At 37.9% G+C, this 21,041-nt stretch overlaps 1 protein-coding gene across 1 annotated transcript in view; it reads right to left on the bottom strand.

Moving 5' to 3' along the window:
* Positions 1-791: 791 nt before the first annotated feature.
* spock1 (SPARC (osteonectin), cwcv and kazal like domains proteoglycan 1) overlaps positions 792-21,041 on the bottom strand; it is a 193,269-nt gene continuing 173,019 nt past the window's right edge. Inside the window, 7 exon segments of the mRNA XM_032555366.1 lie at positions 792-2,192; positions 5,100-5,237; positions 5,838-5,900; positions 7,073-7,294; positions 7,609-7,627; positions 7,629-7,715; positions 20,806-20,815. Of these exon segments, the coding sequence (XP_032411257.1) occupies positions 1,996-2,192; positions 5,100-5,237; positions 5,838-5,900; positions 7,073-7,294; positions 7,609-7,627; positions 7,629-7,715; positions 20,806-20,815 (736 nt within the window). The 3' untranslated portion in view covers positions 792-1,995.

Genomic DNA, 21,041 nt, shown 5'->3' with positions numbered 1-21,041 from the left:
CCAGAATCTCAAAAATTATACATTTTAATCTTTTTATTATTTATTTTTTTTCACTTTTTCATCACGTGGTTAGTTTCACTATTTCCTTCAAGGATATAAGGAGATCCAGCCAAACAGTTGACGACAATCTTAAATGGAAAGTTCTACTAAGCTGAAAAGCAAACGGCTATATTCACAAAGTCTGGAGCCACAAGCAGAATAGGTAAGGTCACTCAGTTGACGCACCCTTTATGCATCAACTATGTAAAGCAAATTACTAATTCAGTCTGGCAGTGTCTGCGGAGGACTGCCGACTCAGCCTTTCCAAGCCAAAAGATTCAGTTGTCCTTTTAGCCTCTGATTGTGGGTATGATGTTTTTTCCAAAGTGCTGAGCATGGCTGTTTCAGTGCAGCGAGGTCAGCTGTCCCATTAGCCAACGACATTACAAAAACACTCATTAAGCCTCCATGTTCTTTTTGGTCGCTGTCGACTTTGTCATCCTCCTCTCTCAAAAGAGGCGCGTGAAAAGAGTGTTTTATTTCGCTGCCATTTATCTCTGGCTCTAAAAGGGGATGCTGCTTTCTCAAGGCTAGAAAAGGTCAGAGCTGATAGAGGGCTTTGGTTGTTCGACTGCACAGAAATCCAGGCATTAGAAACAGGAAAAGGGACAAGAAAGAGGAACTTGTGTGAATGTTTTTGTGGTTTTAAAGTGAGCCGAGAGACGTGTTCTTAATTCACGATTTTCTTATGACTTTGGATGTAGCATATAAGCCAACATGTTGAAAAGAAGAGACAAGTGAACATTGACACGTAAGGTTCAAAAGACACTCAAGGTGTCACTTTACTTAAATTTTAAAATAAATAAAAGTTTACGCAGTTGATTTCAATTCACTGAACATATCCAATGTTGGGAGGCAGAGCAGACTCTTGTCTCCGCTGGATGTCATATGTCCTCCCAGCTCAGGAGCAGCTACCTCATCCGGTGTCCATGCACAGTCAAAAGGCCTCAGCAGACCTACGGACCACTTAGCAAAATACGAGTAGGCCGAGGCATACAGATTTGCACTCCAGGCCCGCTATCTCTCTGCAATACAATTTCCTACCTCCTGAGATTGGGAGAAGAACTGAAAGGACACTAGACAGCATCAACATAGCAACAGCAACATATTGTAGCAGCCAAAATAGGCATCACTTTCAGTTTGAGATGCATAGAGCTGGACCTGGCCAGGTAAATCTCTCTTTTACAGGTACAAGATGAGAAACATGCAACAACAACAACAATACATCATTAATCTCATTGTTTCCTGGGCTCTCCGAACACACATAAAAAAAATAAAAATAAAATTAAAAAAATTACAATCCTCCAAAAATTAACAGAGAGTGGAGCAGGTTGGTACTAGGTGGGGCATCTCGGAGCTTTAAACTGTGGCAGCAATTTGTGGAAAACACTGGAGGGAGCCCAGCGGGGGAACACAGAACACAAAAATGAGCCGCGAACAAACAACAGGGAAAAGAATCCACAATCAAGCCTTCCTGGAGGAAACATATTTACATCCAATATATCAGCTAATGTGCCTGGGCTTACAGACTTACCAGAGACACCGATACTCACATCAATAGGAGAGAACAAGGATGGGAACAGAGCAAAAGAAAAAAAGTATCTATACTTGAAGGGTTTACAAATTGGAGGGCTTTTTTAGGAGGAGTAAAAGCAAGGATGTGGACGGAAATGGGCAAATTTCTAACAGGATCTTGACAGTTTTGTTTAAAATGTTTTAAACTCTGTTTTCTTTATCTGAGAAATGAGTGGAATTTAAGGAATAAAAAGTTTGAATGAGGTTCAGCGAAGAGGAGGATTGGGTAAAATGCAGGGATTACAAGAGCAGGTTCAGAGTCAAAAGATGGGCCGCTTGCCAAGGTAGCCGGAGGAGGAGATGTTGGAATGGCTTCAGATCTGTGCTGAGTTAACAGAGTTTTCTGGTCAGCTGATGGCAAAGTAAAATGACGTAGTGGAGCTACCAGATATAACCAGTTTCATCGTCCTTGTCCTCATCCTCGTCCTCGTCATCCTCGATAGTTCCCCGGGGGTGGATCCGGCCCCGCCTTTTCTTCTGCCTGCTACGTTCACTGTGTGATGGCTCCTCCTCCTGGTCATCGAGGAGAATGACAGCACCGCCGCTACCAAAGTCCCCCGATGTCTCTGGGTCCTCATCTGTGAATAGATTACCAATAATCAAAGACAAGTACAAGTCAAGAACAACTACATAATGGATTCAAAAAGTAAGCCACATTTTATTTCTTTATATTTTGCTTACAAGAAGACCAGACTTTCTTGGAATATTTTAAAATAGTCTTGATCGATGGTTCCTCAGGGTTACGTAATGTATTTAAACGCTTTTCCTTGGACTGGTTTTTCATTCATTTTCCACTACTTGGTAAGCTGTAGACTAGCCAGATTTTCTAAAGAATATTTAAAAGTTTAATTATTTCATAAAGGGTGTCATATTTCAAGTATTTATTATTTATATTCATGTACTGTACATACACTGCTTGGAGACAGAACTCACAAAATAACCTTTTAAAATTTATTTTCTTTTAAGGTGGTCCTAGGTTATATCAAAACTCTCTGAGAAACTGAATTTTGTCTTCATTAGCTGTAAACTTAATAATCAAATTAACACATACAAACCCTTGAAATATATCACTGACACACATCACTTTCTGGATTAAATTACCTCAATAAATCTACTTTTCCATGATTTCATTACATACAGCAGTAGATCTTTGGAAATCTCCTTGGTTTTGGGAAAATAGTTTTATCTTTGTTTGACCTCTGAAGAAAATCGTTGTCTTTTTAGATACAACTGAAGAAATGGGAATAAATTGCATATTTAGAACAGTCTGTTAGTTGAAAAATGATTAAATATTAAGTTGGTTATTTCCTAAGATGTGTTGTGTGCAGACAAAACTTCGGTTCAATAATTGGGTGATTAAACTTGTTTTGCCCGAATGATTCAGAAATCAGACGTAAGGAGTATTGAAAATAATAAAGAAAAAATAATAATAAAAAAAAAACTTTAACTGAAAATAGTCAGAAACTGAAATGAATAGGCAGCAGAAATTCAAATTAGAAAGGAGCTTCAGAAAGCCTTGAGAACCACTGAACCAGAGCACATTAAAAGTCTGGCTTCATAGAAGCAAAAAATTATTAACTGAGAGATGACCCTGTAGTTTTGCACAGTATGGTATTTCCCACTGATGTTCCAAAATTAGGATCCTCACAGGTTGGGATGTACAGGCGCACTCTCCCATTGTTTCCACCTCATCATTTCTTGTATTTAAGCCAAATGAGTGGAGAGCTGCGAGACTTGCTGTATGCATGGGGGAATGGGAGAACTCCAAGCTGCAATAGCCTGAAGCCATTCAGGCTGAGTCTGATGAGCTTGTTACACCACAGACAAAAGGAGTTCTGTTGTCTCTGTTTGTCTATGTGTGCATCTGTGTGTGTTCTGTGACTGGATAAACACCTTATCAATATTGGAAGCTGCAATTACTGGCTTGGACTAGGCTGGCATTCGACTGAGCTGTAATCTGTGCTTCTGAGTCCACCGTTTGATTGGTAATCGCTATGTCTGCCTGAATTTTTGTTTGCTAATTATTCTGCTTTTTTTGGGGGGGGGGGGAGTTACACAGTAAAATCACTCTGGAATTGATTTATGCCAAAGTGTAGTTTTTTTTTTTAAACTGTTTTCTTTGAGTCTCAGCTGCTGGCGTGCAAAGTGTGGTTTTAAAATGTAAAAACATTTTCCTATTTATATTTCAGTCTCATTACTCTCCTCCACAAAGTGTGACTCCGTTGCTGTTCCTAAATCACATTTCCAAGACTTTCTTTTTCATATTGCTATCCCCTGTGAGTGACAAATATTTCTATTTGACTTGCAAGATGAAAGTGGGAAAAGATATAAGAAGTAGATGAAATGGGACGTCGCAGAAACTGAGAGTGGCTCTAGAGGAATGTCCGATATGATAACTGATGTCTAGATAGAGGTGAGAAATGAGTACAGAGTGAGAGTCTAACAGAACAAAGCAGCAAAACAAACCTGCAAGTAGCTGCTTTCTATGTATTGTTGACACATCACAGTCTGTTCTCTATACTATAAAATGTAACATGACCTGCCTTTCTTTAAATATAAACTTATTCAACTGCTTTCCTCCAGGTCGAACTAAATATTCCCATGCGGCAATAGATCTAAACAAAACAACATCTTTTCTACATGAGCCTGCTCAGGTGAAAAGTTCCTGCAAGATTATTTTTTGTTTTCCATCCGTACACACTCTGCAAGCTCAGTCAACTTAAACCTTAACTTATAAAGAGGAATATTACGTTCTTAACAGCAGCAACCTGCTTCTTTATGAAACTTCATACATCCCAAGTCCATTACCAGACGATACCAGTACCACCTGGCCTACCTCAGAGCGACATTTCAAACTGAACAGCTGCTTGTGCCAAATTTTCCACTTCCAATTTTCCAATCTGTCCACTTGCAGAGATCCAGTCAGGTTTGTGTTAGGTGTAGGAACCCAGCACAAATTAAAGTAAATGCCTTCACTCCCTGTGCTGTTGTGACAGTTTTGGTGCTAAAATCGAACAGAACAAAATTAGAAGAGTTTCATTTTTCCACTGCTTTCTTGTTTTAGATATTAGAACTCAGAATTACATCATAAAATTATTCAGCTTAGGCTTAATTACATGTTTAGGATAAAGTGTCAACTTGTGTTGATTCTTAATAAAGAGAAACAGTACAGAAATGATGCTTCTTATGCAACAAAGAACAATCTCCTGGAAATTTGGAATAATTCCAGAAAAAGTTTTGTTGATTTTTGATAGATTTTGAGACATATTGGTATCTAAACATTAATAAAGGTCAAATTAGTTTAATAATAATGCAAAAGGAGAAGGAAAGACAGATCTTATGTTTCCACCTGAATCTGACCACCAACACAAAAATAAACAGAGATTCGGTCAGGAAGACCACCAATTATGCAGTCTTTCTGCTTCAGAAAGATTAATAGTGTGCATATGTTAGTGTAATACATAGTTTATTAGTAATGGTTTTACCACAGTTAGGGTTGCCCTGTTTTCTGGATCCAGCGATCTCGTTGCCATATTTGTCCACACACCAACACTGGCCGGTGCTGCCATGACACTGGGTTGGTTTGTAGTAGCCCTCCTCAGTGCAGCGAGGAATATAGGAGCCTAGAAGCATTAAAAAAAAGAGAAGAAAACAACAAGAAAAGGTAAAAAAAAAAAACAGAAGACAAATTGGAAAGAAAATAAAGTTAAGTGAAAGAAGAAAGAAAAGATTAAGAACATTAAGTTTGTGAGGATGGAACACGCTGTATAATTCGATTGCTGCTAGGCAGAGGGTACGCGTTTTCGTCCGGAAGTAGGAACTGAAGTTCTTGTGTATTCACAGGGGGAGTTTAACAATCAATTACTCCTGTGAAGGTTGCAGGACAACAACCATACATCCTGCTTAAGTGGACACAGTCACTCTCAATAACACAGACACAAACACGCCTCCACACTCGCCGTTTCACAAACACACACCCGTTCTCTGTTACCTTCATTTGACCCAGTCGCAGCTTATTTTTCAAGTCCTTTCACTGTGAGCAGGAACAATATAAAATCTACCCAATTCGAACAGCGGCATTTAAACAAAATGCTTGCTGATATGCTTTTAAAATCCAGATGTTTTGAAATTTAAAAGATAGGAATATGTTTGTTGTTCTAGTCTATGTGTTTTAATGATGGACACCAAAAGTTGAATGATAGCTATAATTTTTTAACACTTACCTATGAGGCTCTTTCTTCGACTCTGATTCTGGATCCTGCTTTTCTCAGTCTGACAAGGAAGTCCTGCAGTGAGAGAGGATACAAGATGACTTCATTAAATCATTTCACAACAAAACTGAAAACAGATCATCGGATGCAACGCGCCTTCTTTGTCACTCCTTTTATTTTGTTTCTATGATTTTCCCAAACTTCCTCTGACCTATCCTGTTAGTTTAGTCAAACTAGGTGGCAGAGCCAGAAAACCTTCATAAGGGTGGCCAAGCTGGAACTGTCGCTCACTCGATGGTTTTTATTAAAGGACATAAAATAAAATGTATAGCATGACATTTTTTCTGAGGGCAACATTCAGTCACCCTACTGCGCAGGAACTAGTCTTAAGCCCCTTAGCGGAAATATCTTCAGTGACACTCTTATGTTCTGCTTTAGGTTTAAATTGTCACAGATGTTCCCACATTTTCCCAATCCTCACATACACTTTCCTGTCCTCATCAGTTCCTGGGGCTGGTATGATGATGGCCAGGTCCTGCTACAGCAAACCAAGACACTTCAAGCTCTAAGCTTCACCGCTGGTCTGATTTTATTTTTCTGAATGCTTCATTTGCCAGAGATCTGGTGTCCAAATGCTTCTATTCTACATTAATCTTCCCAAACAACTAAAAAAAGCACTGCCTTCGTCCATGTTCGATCTGGTAAAACTTCAGCCTGCTCTTTGCTTTTCTTGGAAAGGTTTTCTCCTGGCATAAATCTCATAAAAGTTATACGTGTTCAGTCTGTTTCTAATTGCTTAGTTATGCTTTTTTTTATACAACAGCAGCAAGAGCTTGAATAGATGTGGAGGTGTTCTCATTTATTCCTCACCAGGATTTCCATTTCTCCAAGGAAACTAAAGATAATGAGGAAACATTGTAGTGCAGATGTGACACCTGGTGGAGTGGCGTTGGGCTGGAAATGGCCAGGAAACGAGCAAGAAAAACAATATAATAAAATTGTCTTTCTATTTACTCAAAATTAAGTCTGCAAAAGCATCACAGTTCCCTTCTCGTTATAATGAGGTTTTTCCAAGTTGAGGGCAATATGTCAACATTTGAACATTCTGGTTTGAAATTAGATTGATTGATAGAAAGTTTTTTTTAATGTTCAAGTAAAGCTCTTCAGAGTAACTTAAGACTCTTTCGCTTTGATTTCTTTATGTGTGTGAGCTTTCAAGTCAACATGTTTTCGCTCCCCTCACTTACCTTCAGGCTTCTGGAAACAGTAGCACCACTCGTTGTTGGACAGCTTGCCGTCCTTAAAGGAGTCACAGGAGTTGAAGAGAGGCTTCATGCACAGCTCATACTTGTCTAAATAGATGGCGTTCAGCTCTGATTGGTCCAGCAGCAGGTCGAAGTTCATGTCAAGCTTGTTGAACATCCAGCCCAGTGAGTCCTTACAAATGGGTAATATGCTGGTGTCAAAATCTACAGGAGGAGGAAACAAAAGAATTAACTACTGGAAGTACAAAAAGATGTCTGGATCATTTCTTTTTACAGGAGCAAAGCGAGAACTGAGCGAAAGCAAGTGTTGACAGTGACGGGGCTGAGATGTGTTGAGACATGCTGACATAACAGGGAACACAGCAGGGTCACTGTCAGCATCAACATCATCTCTCGCTTGTTGAAGGGACCTCCGTGTGGGCGCGTGTGTGTGTGTGTGTGCTTGTCAGAAATAGATGATACATTTAGGCACAAAGAGAGAAAAAAAAAACATCACAGAGGGGAAGGAAAGCGCTCACGTCCGGTGGTGGCGTCAAAAGCTGTCAGAGGATTTGAGGTCTCTGTTGGCATCGAGGTGCAGGACTCCAAACCAGTCCTTCAGTCTGGCAGCCAGACTGTGGAGCTCCTGCGTCTGAGCAGCCTGCACACAAAACGACATAAAAGCACCAAATAATGAGAAGGAATGCAGTCACTCTTGCTGCTGTTATCACTGCAGAAAATAACTTATCGTTATTCACTTCTTATCAGAGATTCACTGTATGAATGTTTTCTTTCTTTTGTTTATGCTCCCCGAGCAAACACAGAAGGCTGATAACACATACTAAGCTTCTGCTATCTCCTGACTGTTAGACACACAAATTCGGATAACTATTTTGTTGTTTGCTTGTCTGCTTTTATTTCCACCCATCTGGAGTTGAACCCCTGATCAAATAAATGATTTTATGGGAAACCCAGTTGAACACAGACATAACACGGATTTATTTGAAATTCGTTTCCTCTTGGCTCAAAAAAAAAAAACAAAAATAAATGGCAATCTTTCAGTGGCGGTTGCATTTTTGTAGATAAATGCGCGTCTGTACATTTACCCTAGATCTCACTTCCTCCGTGCAGTCGTAAAGAAGGCTGTGGCAGCAGGGCCATGCATGTTGATGTTTCTGTTCATCATTCTACCCACACGAAGCACCAGCAGAACCATGTATTTAATGACATCTCTGATAACAAAATATAAACAAACGAACAGAAAAAAAACCCTGGTTGTTTCAGTTAGACTGACAAAGTCTGCGTACAAATCAAGCAGTCTGCCTCGTTTTTCCTTCTCTGTCTTCTTTCTCCTTATTCTGCTTGTGATTGACAGATTTTTTTTCGCCTCGTTCTTTTTTCTTTTTAGAGCTTGATAGATGACTCCAAAGGGCAGACTCATTCTCCAGCTGGAACAGAGCCTGCCAGTCTAATCTCTGAAAGTTTGTCATGCAGTACAGTGCAAAGGGGAAAGAGGGTCGGGATCTGAGTTTTCTATGAAAACCCTTGATACACACTGAAGGTTTATTTTCATATGGATAGCTTTTGTCACTTGTTTTACAATTCAGAACATCTGTACTAGCCCCACCCAAGTCAATACTCTCTCCTTTTTTTTTGCTGCAATTACAGCTGCAAGTCTTTTCTGGTCTTCTTTTAACTTTCTATAAAAAAAAAAAAAACATGCATCTTTTCCTCCTACTTAACAGTCACACAGTCCCTTGTATTGGTCTATCAACTAAATTTCCAATAACATGCATTAATGTTTATGGTTGAAATGTTATAATATGGAATATTGTTAAAAAGTTTAGATGCATGAACATTTTTTGCAAGACACCCTACATATGAGGTTCATACATACTGTTCACACACACAGACCTAAAGTACAGAGTAGTCATTATCTACATAAAGACCCAAATAACAGTTTTTTGACAGAGGAACAAAACGTCTTCAGAAGGACATCAAAGATAACTACAGCACACAAACATACCAAGGAATCATAAAAAAAGTTATACTAAGAACTTTACTCATTATGTAAAGTTCTTTTCCTGTTGGGCCCTACTTCTATTTTTAAGTTGTATCCTGCATATACACACAGATGGAGACACACACTGTATTTCTCAGTAATAGTTTGAGCCTCTGCACGACAGTTTCTATAAAACAGCGAATGCCCGAGGTAACAGACAGGAGCTGCATCAGAGGACAGATAACATTTATCTCCCAGGCGCTCAGAGTGACATTACCTCTGGAATTACAAGGTGGGCTCTCTGTGCATGTGCAAGTTTGAGTATTATAATCCTTCAAGAACATCCAGATAAAATTTCCTATTTCAGAGTTTATGTCTTTATGTATCAATGTATTTACTTCCACACTATAGAGCAGAGGACAAAACAGCAAACAAGAATTCAAGAAATAATTTCCAAAACTAAACTCATTTAAGGTTTTTTTTTTTTTAATCTCCACATCATTACATCAAAACCAGTTTGTATTTCTAGTTCTTCATTTTTAAATTCCCTCTGGTGAAAGTTCCTATTTTCTTTCCTACTTTTTATTTCATCAGTTCTGCAAGTTTCATTTATCACACCTGGTGCGTAACCTTATTTCTTTCTTGGACCTAGAAAACCACTTTGATAATTCTCACTCTTTGTTTCTCTTACCTTCATTACTTTGAGAAGTTTATTTCCCACTTCTCTTTAGACATCCCCAACTGATGGGAACTTGAGAGTTTCTCCTTTTTTTTCCTTTTTAGTCTTTTGAGTAAATTCTCTCGGAGTTCAGACTTTGTTCTCCAAGTGTCTGAATATTTTTTTCCAGAGAGGTTTGACACTTCAGTCTGTTTTAGAAATAAGTTTTAAAAGTTCCCCTTTATTTGATGCTAAAAATATTTTTCAGTTAAAATCACTAATGCATTAAGAAAAGTTAATACATTTAATACTTCGTACATCTTAATTTTTTACTTAAAAAATAATTAATTTTCTTTTGGCTGCTCTTTTGTTTTAATTTAAGCCATTTCTCCAGACCATCAGAAGCTTAAGTTTTTCCATCTTGCTTAGCAGTTTTATATTTGTGTATATTTGATTCAAAGAGATATACAGTATATGTATGTATGGAAAATAAGTTCCACAGCATTTTGTTTATAAATATGTTTCAAATGATACCATCACTATGTAATTTGTTAAATTGATATGTTTCTCACAGTTATTTCAAGAGTTTCTTGGTTTTACCCATCACAGGAGGCTTCTTGTGCAACATGCTGGTCATGATAAACCTTTCCATAGGACTAAACTGACTGATACAAATAATTTTACATTATTTCTACCATTATTATGATTTCATTTCACAAAGGCATTATCTGAAACATGACTCTGAATCTAATATGATGCAGGAAAGTATTGATCAGCTATGAACATGGAACATAACAAGCTGAACTAGTGTGAATTTCTGATCAGTTCACCATGGCAACCACCAGCAGCACCAGCAATGACTGTGCTGGGGTAGATATCCAAAGGTGATGAAACAGTGTTAGAAGATTATACCCAGCTGTAGGAAAACCATAAGATTTTCTGACCTATAGTTGTTTTTCTTTGCTGTTTCTATCAGTTTAAGTGTTAATCCTCATAAATCTGCAACAAAGTGAGGAACCAAAGAAGAAGAATAGAAATGTTGTAGATTCTATCTTTTCCTCTATCTCTTTTCAGCTTCTTTTAACTGCTTACACGCACACGATGCAGCTTATATAATCATGTTTATGTGTGTCTGCTGGCAGTCATACATAAACAGACTGAAACTGATTAGACTTTAGGGAGGGTACAGATTGCAGAGAAGAATAAAAAGCTAAACATGCGCTACAATCTTTCCCTCACTTGGTTCCATCCATAAGGTGAGCAAAGTGTGGCCCCAGCACTGGACAGTGAATGTAGCTCCGTATCTGTTCCATTTGTACGACATGTATGACTTGTAACATTTGATAATTTTTCGGCATTAAAGCCTGCTTTTATATATAACCAAATCTCATTATTTCTCAAGGTAATTTACATTCGGGGGTTCTGGTTGGGTCCTGAAACTGGTAAACGGACCTGTTGGAGCAAAGAGACAAAGGAATAAACTCCAACAGAAAGCAGCCAGAAATCTTTGCTTAAAGCTGCAGTCGTTAACTTTTAAAGTCAATCTTTGAAATATATGTTGATGACACTAAAAGCTCAAGTCCAAAAGTGGTTAGCATCGTTATATGTGTTGTTCTTTGTCTCTGCATTCACCCTCCCCTTTTCACTCAACGACCTCTGTTTAATCAAGTTTGACCCATGGAGAACAAAACATCTCTTTTGTGACAGCATACAAAAAAACACTCAGTTGCAGCACATAGTCACAATAAACATAGACAAACAATAAAATATATACGGATACACTCAAGTAAAATATTTCTGCAATTTGAGACTGGAGGTTGTAGACCCTGCTATATAACCTGCTGTTTAAAGTTTAAAGTTTAAAAAGATAAAAATGACATGCTGCCAAGGAATAGTCCTGTAAATGAAAACATACCAAAGGCCAATCTGGAAAAACATGCAAGATGGCAATTTAATTTAAGTATACAAAAGACTGTGATGCGTTATGGCAATATAATTTGTAATAAACCTCAAAGTGTCATGTTACATGATGTCCAGCATGTGAAGACACTGAGCAGAGGTATTCATGTATAATACAGCACTATATACAATATTCAAAAGAAAAGCTGACACCACCAACTTCTGTTTTACCCTAAAATAAAAGCAATATTTATTTCAAAAATAAAATCCAATTAAAAGCTTCAGCTTCTTTACAGTACACTATATATGTGTTTTAAAAAGACAAATTGTCATTGATTAAGAACTCAAATATTTGAATATAGATCTTTTTTTTTTTTACCATGACTAGTGATGACAAACTGGTTTGATCTCGCTGTTGTTGAAAAAACACATTTAATTTAGTCAACTTTCAAGGCAAGTTGAAGCTGTCAAAGTTGTACTTGAATTCTATAAAATGCATTCTGCATGTATGCAAACACTTCTGTGGAAGTAGGTGAAAAGCAGCTGCCTCGGTCAAAATAGACATTTTGTGGGAATTGCAGTTTTAAATCAGATATAAAACACTCATTTCATAACTTGGACTGATCTTCTATCCTCCTCTCTTATAATCACACATGTGAATGCAATCTCTTTTATGTCTACAAACTGGGATCCATCAGAAGTGGGATGAGTTGGAGTGGTTTGCATCTTGCCTATCCATGAAATTCTGGACTATTTCGAGATGCTGAACCGGTTCCAGTTGCTTTTTATGCTGATAAACAGGTCAGACTGACAAACTACAGCAGCCAAAATTGCATCATCCCTAGTCACATCAATCATTTAAATATTAAACTTTGTGGAAGTTTTTTTTTTTTTTGTAGTTCAGTATCCAGATTCTGTATCTCTGCAGATGTGTGCCTGCTTCAAATACACCATTCAAAACACCATCAGGAGACAGGCCTTGAATTTGTCAGCTGTGTTTTTGTCATGTAACTTTGTAATCAACAAAGTTTGGAATACAAAAGACAGTTTTGCTCTATTCCAAATAGAAAAAGTGGGCGGTAATCACCTTGAGACTTCAGTTGTCTGATAGGATCAAAATGAAAGCTAGCGAGGGAGATCAGATGATAGGACGCAGAGATACAGGATGACACTTCTTAACAAGGTAACACAGGGAGAAAGAAAAACGAACTGCAAAAGTCAGGTAAGAGATATAAAGAGGATAGAAGGTCAGATTCATTAAAAAGATACAAGGGTATGTCTGATTTTTTTTTTTTTTCTGTGCCCGAAGCTATCAACCTCCCAGAGCAATCCCACAGGCAGTGAGTTAAGGTTAGTCCAGATAATGATCAGTAATAGACTCTGTGCTCAGTCTCAGAGACAGGTAGAGATAAATATGATAGGGACAGAGGAAAGCCCGTTGAAGTTTCAACCTTTAAAAGGATCCTGCTTTTCCACCTTTTTCACATCAGAACACATTGATGTGAAAAAGTGTTAAGGATTCGTGCGACACCAATTAAATTCTTATTACAATCTAAGAGAATTGTGTAATATTTGTCAGAGAACTGTATGATATTTAGGAAAGCGAGAAGTCTGCTAAAAAGTTCTGTTTTAGCTCTTTTTGGCTTTAGCCTAAATGAACAGCAAAACACAAGAGAAGATTTTAAAAAGTGCAACAAAATCAGGTTACAGTTCACAGTTATACCTACTGGCTGATGAACCCACTATCATCAAATATGTGTTCAAATATTGATCAAAACAGTACATACAGAAGGTTCCTATTAAGACTACATTTGTCATCTTCTAAGAAAAGAGTTCCTGCTTTCACCCCTCAGACCTCCACCCGCCACTGAGCTGGGTGGCTGGTCATAAAGTGAGGAAGTGTCAGAACATCAGCAGCTCTGGGTTGCTAACCTGACTTCTAGCTTCCTCTGGTCTGACTAACAGGCAAACGAGAAGCAGCATCCCTGCATCAGAAGCCCCTCCCTCTGCGTCAGTGTGTCTCTTGGTTATCCTATTCTTTAGCATGAGGTCTAAAGAATAGGAATATCTCAGTTTCAGCCTCTTTAGCCACATTCATATGAGTTTGAATACGTCAATACTGACAAGAAGCAGACAAACATTTTCCTAAATAGATCCTAAGCATGTTAACCTTCTTCATTCATGGTTAGGAGGTGTTGGGTTCAGTGGCGCCTGGTGATTAAGGCAGACTTCAGACGTAGCAATTTACTATAATTTTACAAGTGAGAAAGCCTTTACTGTTTTGAATGCCTGCTTTGTGCAGAAGATGGCACTTTGAAAGTTAAATAATATTCGCATTCCTTTAAAGGCGGCTTTCGTTTGCTCAGAACTACCTATATAGATTTAAAAGGCATTTCAGAGTACATTATTAAGCAAGAGAGCAGTTTGATGCATCAGGTGTAAATGGGTGAAGCTGCACAAGGGCAAGGTAAATTTCTCTGGGCAACGATTGGTTCATACAGGAACTCCTTTGATGAACATTAGCTGGTAGCTGGAACATGATGAGGGAGACATGTTACCATGTTAAAGAAAGAACCTCAACGGGGCCTTCCTCTTGGATTCAGAGTTGTTAGGTTCTCTGCGGTTATGAAGCACATTCTCAAAGTTAGAAAAAAATGCATCGTTGAGGCAGAAAACAGATGAGAAGCTCCTCTGGTATGATTTTATCCAATGGTTGTTTACAATGCAATGAATTACCATTCACTTTCTGTCTGTATTTTAATGATCTGTGGTTTATGTTGCATGAAGGTTGCACAAGAAGTGTCTCAAACATTTCAATATAAAGTATTCAGTTTCCTACATTTTTTCCCAAGACAAAAATGTTCTTTCTAAACTAAATATTTAGATTCTTGATTTAAAGTCAAGCATCCCAAGCCCTGAAAATGGTCCCCGGGCCACAGTTTGGACATCCCTGTTGTAAAGCATCAGTGGCTCGCCATTTAGAGGGGAATAAAAATTGTCACCAGTTAAGGTAGGAGTTGCAACGTTTCAATGTTTGCTTAATTTATTTGTGATTTCTGATGAAACATTTATTCTCATTAACATTCAGTATCAGCTTTTGATGTGGGCGATGCAGCTCAGCCCCCAGGGTGGCATGGCGGAGAGGATGCAAAAAGCCTCAAGACGAAAATAGAAAGTCATCTGTCTTTTGAACCCCACCAAGTTTTCAACTGAGGATATGTACTGAGAATTAGGAATGGATACCCCAATTTGTTGGGTAGAGTGTAAGAATATATTGGTACTCCAGCATCATAATCAACGGCTAATGATGCAAATCTGATTTGCAGGTTCTAATTCAATTAAATTACAGGGCATGTTTGAGGGAGGCTGGCTTGCATTTGATCAGCTAATTATAAACCTAACACACTAATGTTGGTCACCGCTGAACTGCGATATTCTACAATAAACAGAGATTCTGTAAAACATAACTTTAGATCTATCAAATCTTTATTACTGCCAAAACCATTTCCAGAACAAATGAAGCTCAATGGAATCATATTTGGTCGTTTTCTGGGGAGTGGGTGTGTGTGGATCACTCAGGGGAAATCGTGCACATAAGGATAGGCTCACCCAGGGCATCACTCACACAGGAACCTACGCTGTTAGTGTGGGATTAGGTTAAATACGTTATTAGGTTGTGTAATAAGTAAGAGAAAAACAGTTCCTTAACCCTCTGATGCATGACATATTGACTATACAGTCTTCCATGAGTGGGTCTTTTTGGACCAGTGTTTAAATCAATGTGTTTTTATGCTACTTTTGTCATTTTGATTTAAAACAATGTTTGCATTAGTCTTTTAGCTTAAATGAGCTATTAGCTAATTTTATTACTTATTAGCCATGTTTAGTATACTGAATGGAGAAAGTAAAGTACAGACAACATGCTAGTGATGCCCCACATGCTACTGACAGCATTCATGCTAACGTTAGCATTTTGGTTAATTTCAGCTGATACACTTACTTTAACATACTCAATGGTGCAAGTCCATATTTTTCAGCATCAGAACGCAGAGTCCAAACTGACAGGCACACTTTGGCAGGCCCCGGTTAAATTTCTTCGGGAATTTTCTAGTATTCATATTATTATTGCTACTATTATTACTAAGAATAATAACAATTATTATTAGAAACAAGTTAAAAAACTTTCCATTATCCATCTATTATCTAATGTGCATAAAATCTTTTTGTACTGTGGGAGGAAGCCGGAGTACCCAGAGAGAACCCAGTCAGGCACATGGAGAAGATGCAAATCTGCCATACTGAAAGTCAGGAGGAGCGTGACAGATGGAACATGCTGTGAGTCAAAATAAGGAGCAACAAGGATTTTTAGCATGACGTCTGCGCGAACGTTTGCTCATTGCAGCGCGACGTCTTTTCTCTTCATTGCAAATGTTGCAGCCGGGTAAAATTGGTGGTCTTGGGACCTTGGGAGATTCGTGACGTTTGGTGAAATCGTCCCCTCGGACCGATCTCTTTTCATGGCACCGGTCTTCTAATGCCGCTTTTGTTTCCAGCAGAAGTTGAATTTTTAGACTCCACTGTCTCCTTTTCAGAGCAAACTTCCCCAGCCGGAGACGTTTGCTCTTCAGAAAGACTGGATGAATCGTTCTCTTCTACAGAGTAGAAGTACTCTTCAAGAGTACTGTCCTCTGAAAATTCTACTGCAAACTTCTGCTGCGTTTTCTCTGGCCAGAGAATCCAGAAAATCCTTCTCCGGTTCCCCAACTGGAGAAGGACTGAAAAGATAATCATCGAACGTGTCGTACTCAGAGACAGTGCACTCGTCCTGATGGTTCAGATTTTTCTCACCAGCAACCTTCTCCAGCCGGAGAAGGTTTGAAAAGATATGCATCAAACTCATTGTACTTTGAAACTTTTGGTACTTTGAAATGTGATAGTGGCTCATGTTCTTTCTCTCTCTTTTTTTTTTGAGTATGCAGAATCTTTTGGCAACTAGTTCCCTTATTTTGCACTTGGTCATGAAATAATCTTCAAGGTACACTTAAATTAAAGTTTTATGTAACTAAAGAGTTCAACTGCCATTCTTACGTTGGCCCTTGTACTTGCATTATAAATCTTTTTAATAGTTAAATATTAAGTTTAGATTGACAATGGTATATTAAAATCATTAATTTAAGTAGGGTTTTTCATCATTCTATCAGGCTTAAAATTTTGAATCATGACTTAAAAATATCTTAAAAGTAAAATTAAATGTAACTTACAGACATTTGCTGCTGCTGTTGTTGTAAAATGTGACAAGAAATGTTGCCTGCTTGTAGAAGAGCTACGAAGAAATAATTTTGGTTTAATAATTTTATAACTGTTACCACAGAGGAGGGCTGAGTTGGCAGTTGGAAAACTACAATGATGGAGGAACTCTGACTGACTACAGAAGGAGGCTGAATGTTAGAACTACAGACACGGCAGAATGTTTTGGGCATTATAGAACTGATTTAACCCAACCACTGTTACACATGGGATTAGTGATTGACATTTAAAATGAAGCTTACTGAAAATTTCGAAAATAAAAGCCTCAATATTCCTCTGAGGTTTTCTCTCAGGCGGTGCAATAGTATTACAAGATCATTCTTGTAATTCATACTTTGTTTAGGTCAATGAGCAACATTCCACTGTTATATTTTTATCAGGATAATTAAAATATTTCTGCAGTGTTTTATGCTGAGCTTATCAAAATAGCGGAGTTACTCAAGTGTCTTATGGGTTTATAATTTGTTGTCGCCTCAGCAACAGCGACTAAAGAACTTCTAGTTTTACAAATAAAACCTTAACTGAGTCACTGAATATGAGATAAGTCACAAATGTCTGGTTAGCTTGAATGTCGACATAATTAATTTCTTTTTTCATCTTGTGAAAATTAAAGCTCGAAATACACTATGTTCTCAAGTGGACCTTGAAATAAAAGAAATCTACTGTTTAAACAATCAATTTATTGTTTTTTTTATATAAAACAAACTGACAATTTTATTGTGCGTTCACAAAGAATTAAGATTTAGGTAAAATAATATTTTATAAAGAGCAAGTTATGAATCAGTGGTATTTACAGTTTCTTGAAAAGTTATTAAAACACAAGACATTCATTAATTATGATGAAGTGTTTAAAAATAATTTTAAGCATGCAATTAACTATTATAGCAAGCTCATCATTTATTGTCTTGAAGGTAATGTCTCAGGGTCCTGAGTGGGGGTGCATGATGGGATGGGATGCATCACCACCCGCTATCTATGACATTAAGAATTAGAAGTACAAGTGGGCTAGCCATGACTGAAATCATTGTCATAGTATCATACTGGTGTGATAGGAACTTCTAGAGAATCATATTTCCTTAGATGTTTTTTTTTTTTTTTGCTGGAAATTTTTGAGTTTCTTAAATTTCCAATTTTGTAACAAAACCATTGCAAAATAATGTCCTGCATTTGCGTAGCTACCTATTAAGTCCGAGGACTCCAAACACTACAATCAGCAATTCACCCATTTATACACTGTTAGCGATAAGCTACGTTGCAGCCACAGCTGCCCAGGAGCAGACTGGCAGAAGCGAGGCTGATATTTAATTACTGCCAACATATCCTCTGAGAAGGATGAAGTGTGAATGAATGAGACGGCCGGAGCGGGAACCGGCAACCTACCTCCTGATTCACCGTTACACAATACAGAAATAAGAGCACAAAACCAGAAAAAGCTGACTTTTTAAGACACACCAAAACTGATGTGCATTGTCTCTTCATACTGGTAAGAGCTCAAAAAATCTCTACACAATTGGCATGTGTTGGTAGGAAGTGTGGAGGCAGAAAAGAGGACAGCACAGTCTGTAATCGTGTGTACTCCCTGTGGGGTCGAGAGGCAGACATTCCAGTAAAAAAAAATAAAATAAAAAATCTAATTTAGTTAGTGGGTTTATTCCGTTCAGGCTCCAACAGGTCTCTTTGATTTTTCCTGCGATGCCTTTGCTTCACAGAAGCTGACACAAAAGGAAGTATTTGCACTTTAAAAATCTCACTGACCATAATCAGCACAGACATGGGACTTTCACCTGCTGAATCTCTGTGTGCCAGCTTGAGTCAGTGTTTTACATGGAAAAGTGTTGACGTTCGCTGTGGACAGCAGTGCTGCAGCAGGGGAGATGACAGATCAAATTACATCTCAGTGCCATGGTGACAATTCACTAACCTTTGCTGACAGACACAAAAAGAAAACAGCTGAACTGGATTTCAAACACACACATTTATGATTCATACATATATTCAGCTTACAAATATGGTGCAATATTTGACATTCATCAAAATTCTCAGCTTCAGGCACTATTTGGATTTTTCCAGTGCAAAATGGAAAGGTTACGCTTTTAAGTAATTAGTAGTTTGTCCATTTAGTTGAAGAATGAATAGCAGCTTGATCAACTAGATACAGAATGCGTCTTAAAAGCTTTCTTTCTTTCCACGTTATATATCAAATACAGCAGACTCAATAATCGCACACAATTTGTCATTTAACACACAACGTTAAATGAAAAATATTATCCTTCTCAGTGTTCATAAGTAAAATACTACAACTAATTAAAGCCTGGGTAATGTCTAGTTTTAATGCTGTGAGCCTTCCTAAAATATACCGGAGGATTCAGCGTTACTACCTCTCTATAGACTTGTAATGCTGCTAAAGAACTGTATGTACTCTAGGGCATTTCAAGGTTTTCCGGTTAACTTAAACTTTATTTTGTTAGTTCAACAATATAAATATCATACCACAAAGTAATCTAAGCAAAAAAAAAAGAAGAAGACCAATTGGTTTTATTGATGTAGTGGGTGTAAAATATTGAATAAAATATTGTGCTACATGACTGGCTTTATTTTCACTCTTACATTTAACTTTATGACACGCAAAATTACAAGTGGGTAGCCCACATTGTCTCCAAGTGTATTCTGGATAAAAATTTGTCACCAGCCGTCCACCAACGTCATCATCAGTCACTTGGCAACAGATGGCAAACTAGGCAGAGCATTTTTACGGACTAAGTTAACGTGAGTGGAGCTTCATGGCGCGGCAAGGCAAAAAGAATGGAAAAAAGAGAGAGCAAGGACAAGCCAAAAACTAGATGCATATTTTGTTCGTCGTCTTGGAGATGAACCAGACTTTTTTGTTGGTAGCGATTCCGGGCCCCCAAAACTGCAGACACAGCCAGGAAACTTGAGCTTTATTGTTTGTATATAAAGGGCCCTGTCATTAGTCCTGACCCCAGCCCAACGCTGACTTGTTCCGCTGGCGGTTACTACAATCACTCCACTAAACACAAAGCGTCATTGTGACTTTGTTTTTACACCTCTGGCAGCAAATCTGCACCAGTTTTTAATCGAAATTATTTAAAGGAAAACCACTGATATTTAGAACAGCCTACTGCGCAATTATTCTAAAACACTGCACTTTACCTTTTACATATTTTTGCCTTATTGTTTTATTTTTGCAGGATATAAATGTCCAGGAATAAACAGCACTGAACGAAATATAACAGGTAAGAGGTGTTTGGTTTTAAAAATAGGTTTCTGACTCTAATTGTGCAGGTGGGATATTTGTGACTCTGCTGCAAATGTTCAAATCCAGCTGCAACCTGTGGCTATCAGTAAACCCAGAGGATTGATTGCAGATATCACACGACAACAATCATTTAACTGTTTCCATGGGAATGCAATGTGATGCATAGAGAATTTTTTCTTCACTTACTGCTATCCCCATCTATTTACCATTTTGCCTTGTTGATCTAATGTGAAACTGAAAAATCTCTGCCACCTTCAAGTCTACAAACTTTCGAATCTGTTGTCTGGTAGATAGTTTGAAGACCGTCTGTTCTGAAAAGTGTAGAAAGGTTTAGCAAAAAAAAAAGAAATAAAATAAAGGATCAGAATTTGAAACATAAAAAGAGGGTGTAATCAAGGATTAAAGAGGTAAAAAAAAAGTCAAATCATTTGCTACGATTTATAAATAGACTTTTGTTTCTCCTGACAAAAACACTGTTTACCCCAATAACCAGGCTCTCAGTAAACTGAACACATAATTATAGTTTAATCTGAGCAAAGACATGTGGGAATTAATGTGACAGAAGTCAAGCAGGTAAAACACTTTTCTTTAACAGCATCAGTCCTAGTTCTCTCCATCATTCAGGCTTAAACTGGATGCAAGACAAAGTCAGTTCTGCCCTTAATTAGGAGACAATTTCAGTTTGCATGAAAATGTGTGTGATGAACCTTGGCACCGACATAAACACCCCCTAATCTGAGGCTGATTAGAATAGATCTGCAATGGAAGGCTGGGACAGACAGACGGCCGGATGGACGGAGGGACAAACAGATATTTACAACAAATTCAG

The sequence above is a fragment of the Xiphophorus hellerii genome, chromosome 23 (assembly GCF_003331165.1).
Source record: "Xiphophorus hellerii strain 12219 chromosome 23, Xiphophorus_hellerii-4.1, whole genome shotgun sequence".
Taxonomy (NCBI): Eukaryota; Metazoa; Chordata; class Actinopteri; order Cyprinodontiformes; family Poeciliidae; genus Xiphophorus; species Xiphophorus hellerii.
This window is presented reverse-complemented; position numbering and strand designations above follow the sequence as displayed.